General features: G+C 41.9%; 1 protein-coding gene across 5 annotated transcripts in view; it reads left to right on the top strand.

The window, feature by feature from the left end:
• The window catches only part of SLC25A12 (solute carrier family 25 member 12), a 136,257-nt gene that overhangs the window by 572 nt on the left and 113,292 nt on the right, over positions 1–22,393 (top strand). For 2 of the 5 annotated variants that reach the window (XM_021923707.2, XM_021923706.2), the window contains exons 1-2: positions 2,007–2,147; positions 20,873–20,926. In XM_021923707.2, the coding sequence (XP_021779399.1) occupies positions 2,022–2,147; positions 20,873–20,926 (180 nt within the window). In that variant the 5' untranslated portion in view covers positions 2,007–2,021. Of the gene's footprint in view, positions 1–2,006; positions 2,148–19,617; positions 19,918–20,872; positions 20,927–22,393 lie in introns of those variants that run through there. The other 3 variants (XM_021923708.2, XM_003907603.4, XM_021923709.2) reach the window with 3 other exon arrangements.

The raw sequence follows: 22,393 nt of genomic DNA, 5'->3' as shown, positions 1-22,393 counted from the left end.
CCAGTGCACTCCAGCCTAGGTGACAGAGCGAGACCCCGTCTTAAAAAAAACAAACAAACAAACAAAAAAAAACTTCTGGTCATAGCTCCTTAAAAATTTATGCTTTTTACTACTGTTAATTCACATATTAAATATTACCATTAATTATTTTTTAGACAAAAAAGATTGTAAATATTCACTTTTAATACTTTTTTTTTTTTTTTTTTGAGATGGAGTCTCACTCTCTTGCCCAGACTGGAGTGTAGAGGCATGATCTCAGCGCACTACAACCTCTGCCTCCTAGGTCCAAGGGATCGGCCCACCTCAGCCTCCCGCCTCCTGAGTAGCTGGGATTATAGGCACGTACCACAATGCCCGGCTTTTTGTGTGTGTGTGTGTGTGTGAGACAGAGTCTTGATCTGTTGCCCAGGCTGGAGTGCACTGGCACAATCTTGGCTCACTGCAACCTCCACCTCCCGGGTTCAAGCAATTCTCCTGCCTCAGCCTCCCGAGTAGCTGGGACTATAGGCACGTGCCACCATGCCCAGCTAATTTTTTGTACTTTTAGTAGAGATTGGGTTTCACCATGTTGGCCAGTTGGTTGGACTCTTGACCTCAAGTGATCAGCCCAGCTCAGCCTCCCAAAGTGCTAGGATTACAAGCATGAGCCACCGTGCCCGGCCCCAGCTAATTTTTTTATTTTTAGTAGAGACAGGATTTCACCATGTTGGCCAGGCTGGTCTCAGACTTCTGACCGCAAGTGATCCGCCTGCCTCGGCCTCCCAAAATGCTGAGATTACAGGCATGAGCCACTGTGCCTAGCTGCATTTTTAATACTTTATATCCCAGTAGATCACTTGTGCACCCGTGAAGGTCCCTGACTTAATTTCACACTCTTGCTTGAGGTTACTCAGTAAGAAACTGATAAGCTGATATTATGGCCCAAGTCTCTCAAATTGGTTCTGGTTTTCTACTTTTTTTCTTCTCCGTTCATGTTGTAGAAAGGGCCAATTTGCTGCCTTTACTTTGCAGAGAAAGTCACTGTGTGTCTGACATATGGTTGACACCTATTAAATGTTGGTTAAATGACTATGTAGTAATACCAAGAACATAATTTTCCTCCCAAATAACTAAGCTTTCACTTTTGTTCAAGTATTTCATGGCTCTTGGGATTGAAAACTGCTAAGTTTCTTTGCTTTAAAAAACATCCTTAAGCATGTGATTAGAATCAGGAACTAAAAACTGCCTCATCCACATTTAACCTGTTACTACCAACACGTGTGTAACACAGGCCTTTCTCTCTGAAATGTCACCAGGGACTAGCTGTGGCCGAGGGTGAGTAAGCAACACAATTTCCAAGAGGTGATCTTTTGCCACAGTAAATTGTATCCCTGGTACAATAGCTCTAAAGAGACAATTTTCTGGGACATGGGAGTATTCTTGGAGACAAGCCCACCAGTAGCTCTGGATTTCCCTAGACAATTTTAACTCAGATTAGATTCTAACTTTCTTACCAAGCTCTAAGAAAGTCTAGCTATTGGCCAGGCGTGGTGGCTCACACCTGTAATACCAGCACTTTGGTCGGCCAAGACGGGGGCGGGGAGGGGGGGTGCGGATCACGAGGTCAGGAGATAGAGACCATCCTGGCTAACACTGTGAAACCTCGTCTCTATTAACATACAAAAAAAAATTAGCAGGAGAATGGCGTGAACCCGGGAGGCGGAGCTTGCAGTGAGCCGAGATCGCGCCAGTGCACTCCAGCCTGGGTGGCAAAGCGAGACTCCGTCTCAAAAAGAAAAAAAAAAAAAAAACAACAAAGAAAGTCTAGCTATTCCCCATCAGGAGCTTACCCTCCTTCTCTCTACCCTTCAATCAATTAAGCACCCGAACACTCAAACACTAAACGTAAACTGTCATCTTCCCAGATCCAGAGTCCTGTTTGGAATACATTTATGGAGTCAAGGAGAGGTATGGGAAGTTGATACAGTGAATATTATATCCTTCCTCCTCTTCTCCCTGGGTTTCCTACAGCAAACAGGAACATGCTACTGTACCATGCAGCAGTCCCACATTTCACCCTGAGTAAGACTTTTATATTCTCTCACTTCTCTCCAGCAGGCTTCACTGAGGCTTGCTGTTTTGAGGGCCTGCTACGTTCATTCACCAAGGTAGGCCTGCTTATCACAGAAGAACTGCCTCAACTTTCTGATCTGTCCTTCTGGGGATAATGATGAATCATCACCTTCTCTACTCTTAAGCTTATTTGCTCCTTATTAATAACTTCTCTGTTAGGCTCAGGGTCAGGTTCCAGCCCATGCTGAGGTCTGGAGAGCAGGTAGATTAAAACCACCTTTGCAAAATTATGACCGAGATGGTGAAAGAGATTTAACTTAATTTACTCCATTTTGCTTTTAACCTCCAAGCTGTCCTTGTTCATTCCTGGGCGTAGGCTGAACTAACTTTGGGAGAGATTTCTAGTTTATAGTTTAAGCAAAGACAGTAACAGCCCTTTCCCAAAGCAGACCTCCTCTTTGCTTGGGGACTAGATTGCCTTAGTAGGACTAACATTAGCCACAAGATTAGAAATTATGGTTTAGGAGTCGTGCAGCTGGAGGCTACAAGATTCTGACCTTCCGTAAACTGCTTTTAAGATCAGTGCTTGAGATATTTTGCAGACCCTGCACTTGATGGATCAGCTGGCCCCACCCAGATCAATAAACTGGCCCATCTGATTTTGTGGTCCCCACCCAGGAACTGACTGACAGCTCTGACTCCCTATGATTTCATCTCTGATCAATCAGCACTTCTGGCTCACTGGCTTCCCCCAACCCACCAAGTTATCCTTAAAAACTCTGCTCCCCGAATGCTCAGGGAAACGGATTTGAGTAATAATAAAACTCCTGGCTGGCGTGGTGGCTCACACCTATAATCCCAGGACTCTGGGAGGCCAAGGCGGGCAGATCACAAGGTCAGGAGATCAAGACCATCCTGGCTAACACGGTGAAACCCCATCTCTACTAAAAACACAAAAAATTAGCTGGGCGTGGTGGTGGGCGCCTGTAGTCCCAGCTACTCGAGAGGCTGAGGCAGGAGAATGGCGTGAGCCCGAGAGGCAAAGCTTGCAGTGAGCTGAGATTGTGCCACTGCACTCCAGCCTAGGTGACACAGTGAGACTCCATCTCAAAAAATAATAATAATAATAGTAATAATAAAACTCTGGTCTTCCACACAACCAGCTCTGCGTGAATTACTCTTTCTCAATTGCAATTTCCCTGTCTTGATGAATTGGCTCTGTCTAGGCAGCGGGCAAGGTGAACCCCTTGGTCGGTTATAGGATGAATGGCAAATAGGGGAAAGAACACTCGGGGGGCTGTAGGTAGGTGAAATACAGCTTTATTCAGCAGCTCTCTTATACTGTCTGCTCTGTCTGGGCTGCTTGAGCCTGTGGCTCCCACGCACAACTGCGCAGGCTGGCTGTCTCTCCCTTGCCTTCAGGGTCAGCAGCTTAATTCTTTCTCTCTCTGAGCACAAGCAAGTCTAGCTATGTCCTGGCTCCCTCCTGTCCATCTGTAAGATGGATAGCTTTGACTTGCTCTATTTCTCTGGGTGCGAGCATGCCTGTACAGTGTCAGTAGGGCATTTTTACCTTTTACAGACAATGTGGTATAGAGCCAAGTGATGGCCTTCCCACGTTATGGCTACATGGCTGTGATAACAGGTGGAGTTATACGCCTGTGCTCTAAACTCTTTGAGTCACTCTGGATGTTTACCTTGGCCCCTCCTTGACCAAAGCACAGCCATGTTCCTTATACTCTACAAGGCTGGATCTATGTTATCTTCATCCCTGAGTTCTCACTTGAAGTGAGAGCAAATTCTTTTAACTAACATTTACTAAAGATTTTTATTCAGATTAATTGTTCTATTGAAGACATTATTTAAGTTTGCCCATATCCTCTCTTCTTAGGCCCCCTCTCAGGTTTCTTTATCCCCTTCCTTCCCTGCCTGATCCTTAAGGACAATCCCTATATAAATGGAATTATTTGTTTACCCTGAGATACTGGGTTATATTCTCATTAACTGAATCTTATCTAAAAATCTGAATGTAACATTTTAAAAAACATGTAATATTCTGAATACTTGGAGAAATGAAATTTTTCATTTAAAAAAATAACATTTCAAAAGGTTTCTAAAATCTTTTAAAATATTAACAGATAATTATAACTTTTTTTTTTTTTTTTGAGACTGAGTCTCACTCTATTGCCCCGGCTGGAGTGTGGTGGCACGATCTTGGCTCAGTGCAACCTCTGCCTCCCAGGTTCAAGTGATTCTCGTGCCTCAGCCTCTTGAGTAGCTGGGATTACAGGCACCTGCCACCATACCCGGCTAATTTTTGTATTTTTAGTAGAGACGGGGTTTCGTCATGTTGGCCAGACTGGTCTCGAGCTCCTGACCTCAAGTGATCTGCCCGCCTCAGCCTCCCAAAGTGCTGGGATTACAGGCGTGAGCCACTGCGCCCAGCCTATAACATTTTGTTTTATGCCAGCTTTGTTGAGAAAGGATCATAAGAAAGACCAAAAATAAATTTTCTTTCTTTCTTTTTTTTTTTTTGAGACAGAGTCTTGCTCTGTCGCCCAGGCTGGAGTGCAGTGGTGCTATCTCAGCTCACTGCAACCTCCACCTCCTGGGTTCGAGCAATTCTGCTTCCTCAGCCTTCCGAGTAGTGAGGATTACAGGCGCCTGCCACTACGCCCAGCTAATTTTTGTAATTTTAGTAGAGACGGAGTTTCACCATCTTGGCCAGGCTGGTCTTGAACTCCTGACCTCCACCTGCCTCGACCTCCCAAAGTGCTAGGATTACAGGTGTGAGCCACCGTGCCCGACCAAGAAATTTACTTTTTCAAAAAATTGTGGCTGCACACCTACATTGTCCTTGGATGTGTAGAAGTCCTGCTGAGCTAAATTGTATGTTTCTTTCATTTGGTAAAGATTTTTGCTATTTTTTGTTTTGCATGTGAACTTCAAAATTATTTTATTCTCATATTTTGAAGTTCATATTGTTCTTTTGAGTAAATACAGGACTGCAGCAGGGAGATGACAAATATCCAATTAATTCAAATAGTATCAGTATGGCTTAATTTCCTTAGGTTTTGCTTTGCTTTTTGTTAAATGAAATAGATTATATGTTTAAATACCAAATGACAATTTTATTTACTACTATAAGGTTTAATTATATATGAATACATGTCTAACCACAAATGAAAATTGTGTTGTATAGTTAGTATATTACACAACACATCCATTTATTCAAGGTAGAAAAATAATTATCTAAATCATGTGACAGATAAGAATAATAGCTGTGATTTGAAAGGGTCGTTCTTTGGTAAACCTCATTATTTTTATGCTGTTTAGTTCATATGTATTTTTCATTGTGGTCATATAAGGTTGAAATTTTTTTAAAAAATGATAACTATGAACATTTAATCTTTTTTTGTGCCAGTCTTGAGGTTAAGGCACTCCTACATATGAGATCAGTGTACCACAAATAGTTCCAGGAGATTCTTACCTTGCTCCAGGGCCCTAAAATGTTTCAGTGTGGGAGGAAGACTTCATAAATTAGAGTCCTCATACAAATATTACCAATGATGTTATAGAAATTGGAGTGAGATAGAATAGGTTAGGGTAGATGATTTCACATCAGGTGGGCCAAAGGAATCTTCACTGGAAGGCTCAAAGACATGTTCTCTGAAATATCTGCAATATTAACAATTATATGTATGGACTCCCTGCAAACTGGAATGATTGCAGATAATGGGAAAAGTCAAGCAAAATACTCAATTTTTAATGGAAAAGGGAGGAACTGAGGGATCATGCTCTGTTTAGTCTGCTTCTTTGAAAGACTATCGTGTTAATCTTTGAAAAACAATAACCAGCCCCCACAAAAAAACCACTGCAATTTATAGGTCCACAGAGGGTAGCCAAGTATCCGTCATCTAACATAGGTTTGTGAAAAGCAATCATGCTAAATAAACCTATTTTACATCTTAAACAAATAAATAGCACAAAGAAGTATTAGAGTACGTTTGATTAGATATGTGATCATTGCTGACCCTATGCAAAATTGTGATTTAGAGAAAATTCAAGTATCTGCTCCAGACTTTAATATATTCAGATTATTTATACAATTGTACCTATCACATACATACAATTTCAAGTTCTGATTCATTCACTTAACATTATATAATAAACTATTTTCAACTCATACTTTTATGTGACCAGATTACTGAGGAATCTGAACTTGGTGGAGATTCAAACATAAAATGTTTTTTCTCAAGTCACTGCTTCCTCAGTACTGTGTTGAATATCCTTTCCCCCCAGGCAGATTCCATAGTTTTCCGGTCTTTTTTTTTTTTTTTTTTTCTGAGATGGAGGCTCACTCTGTCACCCAGGCTGAAATGCAGTGGCACAATCTCAGCTCACTGCAACCTCCACCTCCCAGGTTCAAGTGATTCTCCTGCCTCGGCCTCCTGAATAGCTGGGACTACAGGCACATGCCACCACACCTGGCTGATTTTTGTATTTTTAATAGAGATGGGGTTTCACCATGTTGGCCAGGCTGGTCTCAAACTCCTGACCTCAGATGATCCACCCACCTCGGCCTCCCAAAATGCTGGGATTACAGGCATGAGCCACCGTGCCTGGCCAGCTTTCTGGTCTTTTAAGTTATTCAAAGTCTAGCATGGACTAGTTTAAAACTTCAGAGTTTTAAACTTGGACTAGTTTTAAAACTTCCCCATTGCTGGGCCAGACATGTAGCCATACGGACCTGAAATGTGTAATAGATCATGGTTAATTTTTTATGCATTCTCCTTTTCTAAGCTCCTTAAGATTGGGGGGTTGGGGGCAGGTGGGGGATGGTGTCTGGTTCTAGGATATTTCTTTGTTTTTTGTTTTTTGTTTTTTTTTTTCAAGGCTAACTCCTCCAGGTTAGGGGTTAGAAGTAGGAATAGAGAAGAAATGAATCTTGCTACTTAACTATATTCACTTTTGGTCATCTCTGCTTCTCCAGCTGACATTGATCATCGGTGTTCTTACTGCCTCTTGCATAGCATGCATTCTTAATTACTTCAATGAGCCTACAGGGGCCTCCACATTATACCAATTTCCTGACAAGGAAACTCTGGCTTCTTGCTGCTGTGGTCTCCTGTCAGTAGGCCTAGGTGGAATACTGTAAAGGCAATTCAAGCCCCAATGTCTTACAGGTGTCACTTGCCTGTAAGAAATTCACATATCATCCCTTGTGTGGCAATCAGTGTTGCTAACACAGTAAACACACATAGTCCCACACCTATCATATCATCAGAGGATGATGAAATTTGAAATGTTAGCCAATGCCAATGCTCTTCGTATAAGGTGCAGGTGGAATAAGGATGAAGAATAATGTAAAATGAAGCTGCTATTGAACCCCACTTCTGTGGGTGGTTATAAGGCCTAAGTTGATAATCATAACTTCCTTTTTCCACCCCTCATTCTGTGTCCCCTCATTCGTAAGCACCTTGACTATGTTTTATTCTTTAGTACAGTATCCCAAACCCTAATTTCCAAATGGTCTGAGTGCACCATGGACTTACTTCTGTTGAATTGGCTGTCTCTACCGATTTGCCTCAGTTGGGATTCAGACATGGTCATCCTTGCCTCATTTATAGTAACAACCCAATTTCTCCTTGATATTGGGGATTAATCACCCCTTGGCTGTGGTGACCCTTTTCTGCTTCTAGTTTTGCAGCTGGAGAAGGCCAAAATCTCCAGGGGGCAGTTTCAGTTTCCAATTCCTCTGACCCATGATGGTGTTTCTCGGTGGAAGCATTTCTTCCTTGGACACTAGGGCCTCAAAATCTGTGAGCCCAAGGTTGTGAGGAAACAGGCAAAAATTTCTCTAGTGGAGGCCAGGCGTGGTGGCTCATGCCTGTAATCCCAGCACTTTGGGAGGCCGAGGCTGGTGGATCATGAAGTCAGGAGTTGAAGAACAGCCTGACCAATATGGTGAAATGCCGTTTCTACTAAAAATAGAAAAATTAGCTGGGCATGGTGGTGCGCACTGGTAGTCCCAGCTACTTGGGAGACTGAGGCAGGAAAATCACTTGAACCCGGGAGGCGGAGGTTGCAGTGACCCAAGATCACGCCACTACATTCCAGCCTGGGAGACAGAGCAAGACTCCGTCTCAAAAAAAAATTTCTCCAGTGGATTATTTCGTGAGATAATGAGAGAGGCTGCTTTCACCTCCTCCTGTTTGTTTTTTTTTTCTTTTTATCTCTAACGTTCTGATATTTCAAAATGTGCCTTGGTATGGAGCCTTTCTTATTCATTGTTTTGGGTACACAGAGAACACTTTGAATACTCATCTTTTGGATATGAAAAGTTCTCGTGTTGTTTATTTGATAATTTCTTTTCTATCATGCCAAATTTCTATTTTCCCCAGACCTCTTAGAATTCAATTATTGGCCACCTGAATTCGTTCTTTGTATTTAAATCCTTTCCCTCTCTTTCTTGGCGTGTTGCTCTACTTTCTGAGAGACTTTTCACTACGTTTGCATTATTATTCTTTTTATAACTTTATTACCATTTATTAGTTTTATAACCTTGGGAAAGCTGCTTAATCTCACAGTCTCAGTTTCCTCACCTTTGAAATGGAGATAATGATATGAAATTACCCTACTTCGGAGTTGTTTGTGGATAGATTCATAGAAAGTGATTAGAATAGTGCCTGAAACAAAGTAAGTACTCTATAAATATTAGCTTATATTGGTTATTCATCAGTATCTTGTTAATTTGTTTAGCTTAAGTGATATTTGGGCCATTTACAAGATGATTTATGACATAGAGAACTGATGACCATATCCTGGACATTGGTGACTTTACCACATCAAGCCATTTTTGGAAGAAGACCTAACAGCTGGCTTTTAGAATCGTGCCTCTCTATCTCATCATCCCCTTTACAACAATTTTTATTCTTTCTCTGGTTTTGCCTGTCTCTGTATATGTTTTTACATGTCTATATTTTCATCTTCATATCTTGTAATACTTATTTATTTATTTTGAGGCAGAGTTTTGCTCTTGTTGCCCAGGTTGAAGTGCGATGGCACAATCTCAGCTCACTGCAACCTCCGCCTTCTGGGTTCAAGTGATTCTCCTGCCTCAGCCTCCTGAGTCACTGGGATTACAGGCATGCGCCACCACACCCAGCTAATTTTTTTGTTATTTTTAGTGGAGACGGGGTTTTGCCATGTTGGCCAGGCTGGTCTCGAACTCCTGACCTCAGGTGAATAACCCGCCTTGGCCTCCGAAAGTGCTGGAATTACAGGTGTGAGCCACCGCGCTTGACCAAGAAATCTTCATTCTTAAAAAGGAAAGTGTTGGGGGGGAATATGATTCATGGAGATGATCTATCCCAGGATTGTGTTTATTTTGTTCTCAAACATTTTTATTAACCACTGCTTTGTACCTTACCTTGCACTAATTGCTAGGGATACACAGATATTTATCTTTTTCTTCAATTCCTACATTGAGCATCTACCATGCTGTAGAATCTACGTGAGTTCACATTCTATTGCAATATTTTTAAACTGTAAATTTGGCTCACTAAAGGGTCATGCATGATATCAATTTAGTGTGTTGAAACCAAAATTAGGAATAAAGAAATATAGTGTGGAATAGTAAATATCAGAGTGTGTTGCATGTTTTAAGGTTCAGTACTGCTCTGTGAAATTTTTATTTTGGTATGTACTGGAGTTTTAAAAAAAAAAGATGTGTTTTTTTTTTAAATATATAGATGTGGGTTAGTAAAGTAGTTTGAAAGCCACCAGTGGAAATGATAATAAGAAAAGAGGTAATTATAACAGTGTAATTAGGCCAGGTGTGGTGGCTCACGCCTGTAATCCCAGCACTTTGGGAGGCCGAGGTGGGTGGATCACCTGAGGTCAGGAGTTCAAGACCAGCCTGACCAACATGGAGAAACCCTGTCTCTACTAAAAATACAAAATTACCTGGGTGTGGTGGCACGTGCCTATAATCTCAGCTAGTTGGGAGGCTGAGGCAGGAGAATCGCTTGAACCTGGGAGGCAGAGATTGCAGTGAGCCAAGATGGTGCCATTGCACTCCAGCCTAGGCAACAAGAGCAAAACTCCATCTCAAACAACAACAACAACAACAACAAAGTGTGATAAATACTATGCATAGGATACAGTTAGTGCCCAGAGGGAGGCTACCCTAAATGGGAAAAGGGGGCTAGGGATTGTTTTCTGGAGGAGGAGCTTCTTTTATTTATTTATTTTATTTTTTTCTTTTTGAGACGAGTCTTGCTGTGTCGCCCAGGCTCATTTTTGTATTTTTTTTTTGAGATGGGGTTTCACCGTGTTAGCCAGGATGGTCTCGATCTCCTGACCTAGTGATCCTCCCACTTCGGCCTCCCAAAGTGCTGGGATTACAGGCATGAGCCACCACACCCGGCCTGGAGGAGGAGCGTCTTAAGCTGTATCTCAATTGGAGTAGATGTAGAGTAAAATATTCCTAGCAAAGGAAATAGCACAAAAACTTCACATTCTTACGACTAAAGGAATAAGTACAGGAGTAGTGAGATATAAGTAAGAAGAAGGGGCCAGATTAGGAAACCCCCACTCTTCACCATACAGAAGGGTTTGGATTTTTTTTTTTTTTCTTGAGACTGAGTTTCACTCTTGTTGCCACGCTGGAGTGCAATGGCGCGATCTCAGCTCACCACAAACTCCACCTCCTAGGTTCAAGCAATTCAAGCCCCCCAAGTAGCTGGGATTACAGGCATGCACCACCATGCCCGACTAATTTTGTATTTTTAGTATAGACAGGGTTTCTCCATATTGGTCAGGCTGGTCGTGAACTCTCGACCTCAGGTGATCCGCCCGCTTCGGCTTCCCAAAGTGCTAGGATTACAGGCGTGAGCCACCGTGCCCGGCCAAGTTTGGATTTTATATTGAAGTCAGTAGAGAGCCAGTGAAGGATGGGCAAGTGACAAAATTAAATTTCTATTTTAGATCAAACACTTGGTAGCACTGTGGAGAATGGATTTGAGGGTAGTGACAGGAGGCAGAAAATGGAGAACTGGAAACAGAGAGGAATTAGAAGGCACAATAAAGGCTATTATAATTAAAAGAAGAGTTTGTTTGTTTGTTTGTTTGTTTTTTTGAGACAGAATCTTGCTGTGTCACCTAGGCTGGAGTGCACTGGCATGATCTCAGCTCACTAAAACATCCGCCTCCCGGGTTCAAGCAATTCTCCTGCCTCAGCCTCCCAAGTAGCTGGGATTATAGGTGCCTGCCACCACACCCAACTAATTTTTTGTATTTTTAGTAGAGAAGGGGTTTCACCATGTTGCCCAGGCTGGTTTCGAATCCTGAGCTCAGGCAATCCACCCGCCTTGGCCTCCCAAAGTGCTGGGATTACATGCGTGAGCCACCATGCCTGGCCAAGAGAAGAGATTTTAAAAGTACTGAAAGGAATGGAAAATGCGGGACTGGGTGGCTATTTGAATGTGAGGAACAAGGGAGAGTCTGATACTCAGCTTTCTGACTCAAGCAACAAGGGCAATAGTAACGTCCTTCACTTAGGAAAGATAAGGGGACTAATTGGCTGTTGGTAGAGAAACTGGCTAGGAATGATCAATAAACCATTTAATTAATACCTACATGATTAACAGCAGGCATTGAGATAAGTGTTAGGACTGAAGGTATGAATGAAGGAAGAAGGGTACAATAATAAGACCTGGAAGGAATGCAGAAAAATGCTGAATTAAAGAAGTGGTGAGTTATTGTTTCCATGAAACCTTTTGTTTACCATCCAGCTTAAATTGATTTTTTTCTTTGTCTAAACCTCTCTCGCATAAATTTACCACACAATTAAGAATCCTCATATGTGCATTGTTACTTAATCATTTTAGATGATTATGTTCCCTTCATATTTCCTGCTTACAGATATCAATAATAAGAAGGCACATATAGTGTCTTGGAGATAAGAGTAGAACTTCATAGCCATATAGAATTCCATATGACGAAGCATCCCACTCTCCCTGCAATGTTCTTTTTTTTTTTTTTTTGAGACGGAGTCTCACTCTATCGCCCAGGCTGGAGTGCAGTGGCCAGATCTCAGCTCACTGCAAGCTCCGCCTCCCGGGTTCACACCATTCTCCTGCCTCAGCCTCCCGAGTAGCTGGGACTACAGGCGCCCGCCGCCTCGCCTGGCTAGTTTTTTGTATTTTTTAGTAGAGATGAGGTTTCACCGGGTTAGCCAGGATGGTCTCGATCTCCTGACCTCGTGATCCGCCCGTCTCGGCCTCCCCCTGCAATGTTCTTTAGTATGTTTAAAGCAAAGAAGGATTTGTCTCATCTACTGAGCAGTTGCTTCTCTGTGGTCCATGCTCCTCATTACCATTCTGCTAGGTCTTGGCTTACACTCACTTAGCTGCTGTTATCCATGTAGAACGCTGAGCCTACTGTTTTTAATGAGATGATGTTGCTGCTACTGCCACATGGATCTCAGTGAAGGGGTTAGCACTTCACCGAGGAAGGTTATACTTCCTATTACTGTGATTTTTCTTCTATGCCATCAACACAACACTTGTTCACAGATAGTGTTTTATTGAAGGGTTGGGGATGATTAGAGGAATTATAACTGTTGACTCCCTATTTTATTTCCTATCCTCACCCCAAACCATCCAGGCAAGCCCATTCACCCAGGGTGACAGAAGAGCAAAGTAACAGGAGAGTGAGCAAATAGCAACTGTTTCTTCTTCTTTTCAAGCAGTGATAGCAAGGCATAGTACAGGCAAGACTACATAGATCAGTTACTCCATGATGTATTGTCTATATTGGCTTGACTAGAGTCAAGAATTCCATAATTCTACCCACTTCTCTCCTCGACTTGTCTCTCTTCACAAGATCTGTTTCTCCTTAAGGTCTAGCTGTTTCATACTGTTTCTCCAAAACTTTCTAACTTAAACTTCCCAATTATCCTTCTGATTCATACGATTTGATACTGATCAATATTACATTACTTCTCTAACATAATTCTTCAGAAGTTTCTTCCTGGGCATATCCCAATTCCTAGCTTACTTGCCTTGTGGTCTGTAGACTTCTCTTCCTTAATGAGTACAAACCTGTCCTCACCTTTTTAGAAACCTCCTACTCAAAAGAGTTGGTGTCATCCTATGATTAGTTCTCCTTCCCCCAACAGGGCAATCCAAGGACACAATGACCAATTGCAGGATCTTCCTCACCTAAGTCTGAGTTTCTCAGTCTAGAATTACATCCCGGTTGCATTTCAGTAGAGGAGTGCCAAGTTAGGCTTTAGATTCCAAGTCTGGTTCTTTCCAAAGTACCTGTCAGTATGTTATGCAAATATACTTTCACATTCTTTTTCTAGTTTTCCTGTGGATAACTATTAGACCAAACACACATATACACCCAAACGTGCGTGATCCCAAGGACATATAATTAGTTCTGATGTTAAGGAAAACATTTTATTTCTCGATGCTATATATATATATATAAAATTAATTTTTTTATTTTTTTATTTTTTTTGGAGATGGAGTCTCGCTCTGTCGCCCAGGCTGGAGTGCAGTAGCACAATCTCGGCTCACTGCAACCTCTGCCTTCTGGGTTCAAGCAATTCTCCTTTCTCGGCCTCCTGAGTAGCTGGGATTATAGGTGGGCACCACCACGCCTGCCTAATTTTTATATTTTTAATAGAGATGGGGTTTCACCATGTTGGCCAGGCTGGTCTCGAACTCCTGGATTCAAGTGATCTGCCCGCCTTGGCCTCCCAAAGTGCTGGGATTATAGGCATGAGCCACTATGCCCAGCCTTCTCAATGCAATATAATTTTCACAGATTCCCCTCCCCATAAAAGAAGTATATTATTTGTCAAGCAATTTCAGTTCTTTCTCCTCCTCCCCAACAATGCAGAGGCCTATTAGTGGTTAAGAAATAAGTCCCAGTACAATTTCTGACCAAACAACAGAATTACATACATGGATAGCCATCTTTAGAAACACAAAGACCAACACAAATTTTCCCTGACCTTTTATTATGAAAATTTTAGAACATTTAGAAAAGTTGCAAGAATTTTTTTCAGTGAACTCCTGTATACACTGCCACAGTTAGAAATCATATTCCTATTCATCCACTTCTCTATCCATCCGTAAATCTTTCTTATTTCTTTAATGCATTTCAAAGTAAATTTAAAATACTAGTATTCTCTCCCCTAAATATATCATGGGCTAGAGTTCAATATTTGCTCAACTTGTTTTTCCTTTTGAAGGAAATTTACACACATTTGTAATTAAATGTACAAACCTTATGTTTACATTCACTAAGTTCTGAAAAATGCATACACCTGTTATCTAAGCCCCTAGGCAAGGCATATACTACTATTATCACTTCACATAGTTCCCTTATTCCTCTTTCTAGTCAGTTACTCTCTGGCAATCATGGCTCAAATTTTTTTTCACCAGTGATTTATTTTGCTGGTTCTAGAACTTTGTATAAACGGAATCATATGGTATATGCTCTTTTGTACTACATGAGTCTATGCAAGGCTTCTTTCACTTAGCATGATACTTTTGAGACTTGTCCATGTTGTTGTGTGTATCATCAGTTTACTCCATTTTATTTCTCAATAGTATTCCATTCTCCAAATATACCATAGTTTATCTAGTCTTCTATTGATGGACACCTGGGTTATTTCCAGTTTTGGGCTTATTTCCAGTTTTGGGCTATTATGAATAAAGTGGCTGTGAACATTCTTGTACAGGTCTTTTAATAGACATATATTTTCATTTCTCTTGGGTAAATATTGGGAGATAGAATTGCTTGGTCATAGGTAGGTGTATGTTTAGTTTTACAAGAACCTGCTAGACTTTTTCTCAAAATAATTATACCAGTTTACACGCCTACTATAGTGAATAAGCACTCTGGTTGCTCCATATCCTTGCCAGCATCTGGTGTTTTCAGTCCTTAATTTTAGCTATTCTAGTAGATGTGTAGTAGTACCTTCTCACTGTGATTTAATTTGCATTTCTCTGCTGACTAGTGATGTTGTACACTTTTTCATGTGTTATTGACCATTTGTATATCTTATTTTGTGAAGTTCTTTTCCAGTCTTTTGCCAATTTTTAGAACTAGGTTGTTTTATCATTGATATCATTGAGATTTAGGATATATCCTGGATATTAGTCCTGTATTGTGTATATGTTTTGCTAATATTTTCTCCCAGTTAATACCTTGCCTATTCATTTTCTTAATGCTATATTTTGAGGAAAAGACATTTTTACCTTTAGTGAAATCTAATTTATCAATTTCTTAATTTATCGTTATTGCTTTTTAGGTTTTGATTAAGAAAACTTTACCTACCTCCAAGTTACAAAGATAGATCTATCTATTCTATATATAATATATGTATATATAAAAAATATATATGTTATATACGTTATATGTATGTATATTTTAGAGAGACAGGGTCTCACTGTGTTGCCCAGGCTGGAGTGCAATGGCTGTTCACAGCCATGATTATCACTACAGCCTTGAACAACTGGCCTCAAGTGATCCTCCTGCCTCAGCCTCCTGAGTAGCTAGGACTCCAAGCACATGTCATGGCACCTAGCCACAAAGATACTCTTTTATGTTTCCCACTAAAACCTTTGTTTTTAAAGCTGTTGGGGGCAGCTTTATGACTTCAGCTTTTGCATTTAGGTCTATGATTCATCTCAAATCAAATTTAGTATATGGTGTGAGGTAGGGATTTAGGTTAATTAATTTTCCCACACTGATATCTAGTTATTCTAGCATCATTTGTTGAAAAGATTCCTTGCCCCCACTGAATTGCTTTGGCAACTTTGTTAGAAATCAAATGACTTTGGCCAGGCAAGATGACTCACACCTGTAATCCCAGCACTTTGGGAGGCCAAGGCAGGAGGACTGCTTGAACCCAGGAGCTCAAGAACAGCCTGGGTAACATAGTGAGACACTTTCTCTACAAAAATTAAAAATTTAGCTGGGTATGGTGGTGCATGCCTATAATCCTAGCTACTCAGGAGGCTTAAGTCTGAGGATTGCTTGAACCTAGGAGGTTGGGGCTGCAGTGAGCCATGATCATGCCACTGCACTCCAGCCTGGGTGACAGAGTGAGACCCTGTCTTAAAGAAAAAAAGAGAAAAGAAAGAAAAGAAAAATCAAAGAGAGAGAGAGAGAAAGAAAAGAAAGAGAAAGGAGAGAGAAAAGAAAGAGAAAGAAAAAAGAAAGAAAGAAAAAAGAAAAAGAAAGAAAGGTCCAATGACTTTATAATTTTGGATCTATTTCTGGGCTCTCTATTCTGTTCCATTGATCTGTTTATCAATTCGTATGCCAGCCAGCAGCACTACACTGTAGCAATTTCTTAAGCTTTAGAGTAAGTCTTGAAGCCAGGTAGTCTAAGTCCTCCAACTTTGTTCCTTCTCAAATTTGTTTTGGCTATTTTGGGACCTTTGCTTTTCTCCCACACAAGTTTTAAAGTGACACTTTATTCTTTACTTTGGATCAGGTCCAAAGTATTCTTCTTCACTGACCTCTAAGTAGGAGGGAAACAAAAATCATCCAAATAAATCCACGGGGTAGAGTAGGGGTGGGTAGCTGAGGGACCCAGCAGGATGTTTATTCTCCCAGTTATATATTTCTGATTGGAGTGAGAATATGTGGCAAGCCACACAGTCTTTACTCCCTCATTACCTAAAGCTGCCTTGGGCACTGGCACAGGACAACAGGTTTCAATATCATTCATTTCACATTATTCATTAAAAAATGAATAGTAAGCCAGGTGCTGTGGCTCACACCTGCAATCCCAGCACTTTGGGAGGCCGAGGTGGGCAGATCACCTGAGGTCGGGAGTTCGAGACCAGCCTGACCAACATGGAGAAACCCCATCTCTACTAAAAATACAAAATTAGCCAGGCATGGTGGCACATGCCCGTAATCCCAGCTACTCGGGAGGCTGAGGCAGGAGAATCGCTTGAACTCAGGAGGTGGAAGTTGCGGTGAGCCAAGATCATGCCATTGCACTCCAGCCTGGGCAACAAGAGTGAAACTACGTCTCAAAAAAAAAAAAAAAAAAAAAAAAAGAATGGTAGCACTTGCCTCGGTAAAATATTCTCTCTACTTTGGGAATGATGCTATTTCTCTTATGTTTCCTGTAGCTGCAACACAAGTTTTTTTGTTTTTTGTTTTTTGAGACAGAGTCTTGCTCTGTCGCTCAGGCTGTAGTGTAGTGGTGTGATCTCGGCTCACTGCAACCTCTGCCTCCTGGGTTCAAGTGATTCTTCTTCTTCTTTTTTTTTTTTCTTCAGAGAACGGAGTCTCGCTCTGTTGCCCAGGCTGGAGTGCAGTGGCACTATCTCAGCTCATTTCAACCTCCACCTCCTGGGTGCTAGCAATTCTTCTGCCTCAGCCTCCCAAGTGGCTGGGACTACAGGGGCACACTGCCACGCCTGGCTAACTTTTTTGTATTTTAGTAGAGACAGGGTTTCACTGTGTTGCCCAGGCTGGTCTTGAACTCCTGAGCTCAGACAATCCACCTGCCTTGGCCTCCCAAAGTGCTAGGATTACAGGCGTGAGCCACCGTGCCTGGCCTCAAGAGAGTCTTCTGTCTCAGCCTCCTGAGTAGCTGGGACTACAGGTGCTCGCCACCACACCTGGCTAATTTTTGTATTTTTGTAGAGACGGAGTTTCAGCATATTGGACAGACTGGTTTCCAACTCCTGACCTTGTGATCCGCCTGCCTTGGCCTCCCAAAGTGCTGGGATTACAGGTGTGAGCCACTGTACCTGGCCGCAACACGTTTTATACAAACGCAAGGCACTCAATAAATGTCTATTAACTAAAATTTGGCTCCTTTTAAATCATGAAATTAGAATGTTTGAAGAAGCATTAAAGCTCATCTAGTTCAATCCTCCATCTGATTATACAGTGTCCTACTAAATACCAGGTTATACATAATAAGTATAGTGATAGTGTATTCACAGCCGTATATGTCTAGAGCAGCTCATTCCATGAATTCCTTCCAAAATTCATTGAAAAGAAAACTGTTTGTTATTGCTTCACCAAGGGAATAAAGAAGGCTGTGGTCCAAAAATAAGATCACCATCATCTCCACCGCATAATTTATAGGATTTAGAGTCAGAGTATGAGGAAGACAGTTCAGGAAAAGACATAACAGCAGGAGTACAACTATTTCTTCTGATTTTTGATACCCCTTTCTTCCATTTCCACCAAAACGAGAATTTATTTCAATGACAGCAAATGTTCATATAGGGAGAATAGTTGTACAGTATAGAGAAGCCCTAAAGTGTGTCATTTATAGTGTCTGATTATAAGTGGCTTGGGTTCAAAACCCCATAGCTACTAAAAATACAAAATTAGCCGGGCATGGTGGTGTGCACCTGTAATCCCAGCTACTTTGGAGGCTAAGGCAGGAGAATCGCTTGAAGCCAGGAGGCAGAGGTTGCAGTGAGCCAAGATAGCGCCACTGCACTCCAGTCTGGGCCACAGAGCAAGACTCCATCTCAAAAAATTAAAAATGAAAACACACATAGGGTCGGGCGCGGTAATCCCAGCACTTTGGGGAGCCGAGGTGAGCGGATCATCAGAGGTCAGGAGTTTGAGACCAACCTGGCCAACATAGTGAAACCCTGTCTCTACTAAAAATACAAAAAATTAACTGGGCATCGTGGCGGGTGCCTGTAATCCCAGCTACTTGGGAAGCCAAGGCAGGAGAATCTCTTGAACCTGGGAGGTGGACGTTGCAGTGAGTCAAGATGGCGCCACTACACTCCAGCCTGGGCGACAGAGAGAGACTCACACACAGACACACACACAGACACACATACACACGATACACATGTGATTGGGATTGTGGAGAAACATTGACCATCTGTAAGCCCCTAGAGGGTGGGGGCTATAAGTTATTTGCATTATTTACAGGCAGGACCATGTCAGGCATATAATGGATACCCACACAAGTTTGAATCAATATGTAGTCTAATACAGTCATATTGGCAAGACTTGGGTTTAGAAACATTGTTTTGGTTCCAGATAGAGTTACTACTTCTACTTCTTAGGTAGGGCTAGAAATCCAATGGAGAATTACTTTCTGTTCATGTATGGACAAGCGATTCATTGCCGGCCCTGTCAAAGACAAATGGAGTTTTTTCTCATTGTACACAGGATTTGGGTGATTAGGAAAGTGGAGTGAGTCTACTAATAAACCGTTATAATAAGACGCAAAGCAAAAATAAATTCAGCGTATTCATCCCATGCCAATTTAGGAGCGTATGTCTCAAGTTATGTTTACTTAAGTTTTCCCTAGGGTGAGTGGTTCCCAATCTTTTTTGTCGGTATTTGCCATCAGCTGTCATTAATTCATTGTTATTAATGGGAAGTGCTCTTTGATCCGTGGAAATCTTGCCCAATATAGGCCCCAAATGTTCCTTAAAGCCTTGGGGAAAACGACTTTGGCTGGTCGGTGCCCAAAGCCACACCCACTAAGAGGCCTTAGGAAACCCGGGGCTTTCCTGGCGGCGACCTAGCTGTGGCAACCACCCGGCGCGTCAGGATCCCACGGGTAGCGCTTGTCCTCCCCGTGGGAGGCGCGTGCCCCTCCTCCGCCCGGCCAGCCGGCGGGCCTGGGGCCAGCTGCCTTTCTGACCTGGACGCCGGGCCTCTCTCCGCACGCGGCGCGTCCCGAGTTCATTTGCATAGGGACGCGCGCGGCGACGGCGAGAGGGAGGGCGGGCGCGGCCGGGGAGGCGGCGCGCGCGCGCCCTGACAGCTCGGCCCTGCTCGCTCACTCGCTCGTCCCCGGCTTCCGAGCACAGCATGGCGGTCAAGGTGACTCCAACTCTCTGCTGCTGCTTTTATTGCATAAGAGACATTCTGAGCGCCCTGCCTGCAGCCCCCAACTGCTTCCCATTTCATTCATTGCCTAGGTCTTAGATAGCTTGTCCTGGGGCTCCGGCTCGCTGCGGGGAGAGCTGTGCGGGGCTTGGACCGGAGGAGGGGATGCCCGGCTGGGGGAGGGGAAGGAGGAGGGATCGTGAGTTGAAGGGGCTCGTACGGTAACACTGGTCAGTGAAGGAAGAGTAATGTCCTGTCCTAGGTGCATGGGATTGTGAGCCCGGAGTTGGAGGGCATCAGAAAGGGCGTGGGAGGAAGTGGGAAATAAAGCTGGGGATAGCCAGGGTATCAGTGAATTGCGGTGGGGGAGGGAGTAAGTATTGAGTAATTTGGGGCCTCAAGGCCGAGGGCAATGGCTGGCTTTTGCGTTGCAGATTGCAGGCTATCGAAAGTATTTGTATTTGTGGCAGCTCTTATATTTTAGGTTGGATGGGGAGAGGGACGCGGAGATAATTACATGTTGGGTTTGCTTTTCATGGAGAAAGGCAGCTAGGCCAAGTGATTAATTTGGGTGATTTAACTTTCCTGTTGATCCACTCTTGTTAGCTTCTTGATTTGAAGGTGGGTGGTTACAACTGTGTTGCTAGTAGATGTGGAGTAAAGTAAAAGATCCTCATTGCCTTCCCTTTCCAGTCCGGAGGAAGCACTGTCCGGTAGATTTGCTGTATCTTAGGCTATTCACACCTGTTTTTCTGCCCTCTAGTCATAGTTATCCAGTTTGACAGTTCTTATCAGCAATTAGGGCTTTTAGTTTGTTTTAAACTAAATGATAAAAGATAGGAGCATTGATTGTTAGCCATGTGAACTCTAATCTGAAGAGATTGTGTGGTCTATGGTGAAGCATTAACTGGCTTTTTTTTTTTTTTTTTTTTTGCTTTTTTGCTTACAGGTGCAGACAACTAAGCGAGGGGATCCTCATGAGTTAAGAAACATATTTCTACAGGTAAATTGGCTTGCAGAGTGTGCCTTTCATTGCAAAAACAAAAAACATACATGTCCTTAGTCCTAGTCATGCCTTAACTTTGAGGAATGTTCAGTTTTCATGTATTCTTTCAAACATGACCGGACAGTATAGCTTATACTTCTCTTATTAAGTTTTGATTAAAGGCCTTCTTTTAATTAAGGGTTGGTAAAAGGTTTTCCTCAAGTTACTGCTTTTTTTTTTTTTTTTACATGACTTAAGATATGTATTAAAAAAATAATTTCCAGCTTAAGCACAGAGACCAAGATAAAATTTCAAAATGTATTGGCACTCTTGTATGGTTAATAGTTATGATAACTAAAATTCTCTTCCTTGAAAGTTGCATGTTTACGAAGTTCTCCTGCTTATGAGCTATCCTTCATGTAATTTGACAGATAAGAATATTATGGCTATTCTTAATTTGTGTGCCTTACTTATATTGTATCCTTAAGCCTTTGGGGATTTTGTTACAAAATGTTACCTCTTAAGATTCTTGCAATGGTCTACCTTAACTTCTAAGCTTTTAGGATCAGTGACTTGGCTGTAGACTTAAAAAGAAAAGAAAAAAAAAAAAGGTTGGTTTAATTTTTTGTTTTGCTTGCTTTTCTTAAATTTCAAAAGTTTCCTATGCGGGAAGTTGTACTTAAGAAGTAAATGTAAAGGGAGGCAAGCTAAGGTGTTTCACCAAATACTGCGTTTCTCTCTGAAATCTTTTGAGAACTTTCTATTCTGGACGTGGGTTCTTACGAAGACACATTGACCTTGGGCAGGTCCCTGCTGGGTATTATTTTCCTCTGTGAAATGAGAGGTGATCTCCAAGGTTCCTTCCCATTCCAAAAGTCTATGAGTCTATATTAGGAATAGATTCTAACATATGCTGATGAGCCTGGAATAGATGACGTTTTTGAGACATGTGGTTTGCTTAAGCTATTGTTGGGGAAGACACTGCATAGTTGACCATACGTATGTGTAGTTTATGAAAAATAATTTGTGAAAATAGGAATCTTAAAGGTTATAAAATCTGATAAGGGAAGCATTTTTTTCCAGAACAGAAGTAATTATAATGACAGAAATGGTCCATTTATGATTTGAAGACTTTATTCCTCGCAGGCATTCTTGAAAATAGCCAAAAATATATCAGTATTCACCATACCATGTGATTATACTCAATTGTTTTGTGAAGAGTTCTTGTGATATAGTTAATTTTATGTTCTAGACTAAGTAGATGTGGAAGAAATCAGTTGAAATGCTGCATGATGTAGTGAAAAGAATACTGTCTAGGTATCTGAGTACTGCCTAGGAATACGGAGTTAATTCCCAGCCCTGCATTTATCTGGCTGTTGTACCCTTAGGCTAATCATCTGGCCTTCCAGAGTTTCAGCTTCTCATATGGGACTCAGTGGTACATAAGGGAATGGGAATTGAGGTCTTTCTAGCTTTAAAAATTCT

The sequence above is a fragment of the Papio anubis genome, chromosome 10, assembly GCF_008728515.1.
Source record: "Papio anubis isolate 15944 chromosome 10, Panubis1.0, whole genome shotgun sequence".
NCBI lineage: Eukaryota > Metazoa > Chordata > Mammalia > Primates > Cercopithecidae > Papio > Papio anubis.
This window is presented reverse-complemented; position numbering and strand designations above follow the sequence as displayed.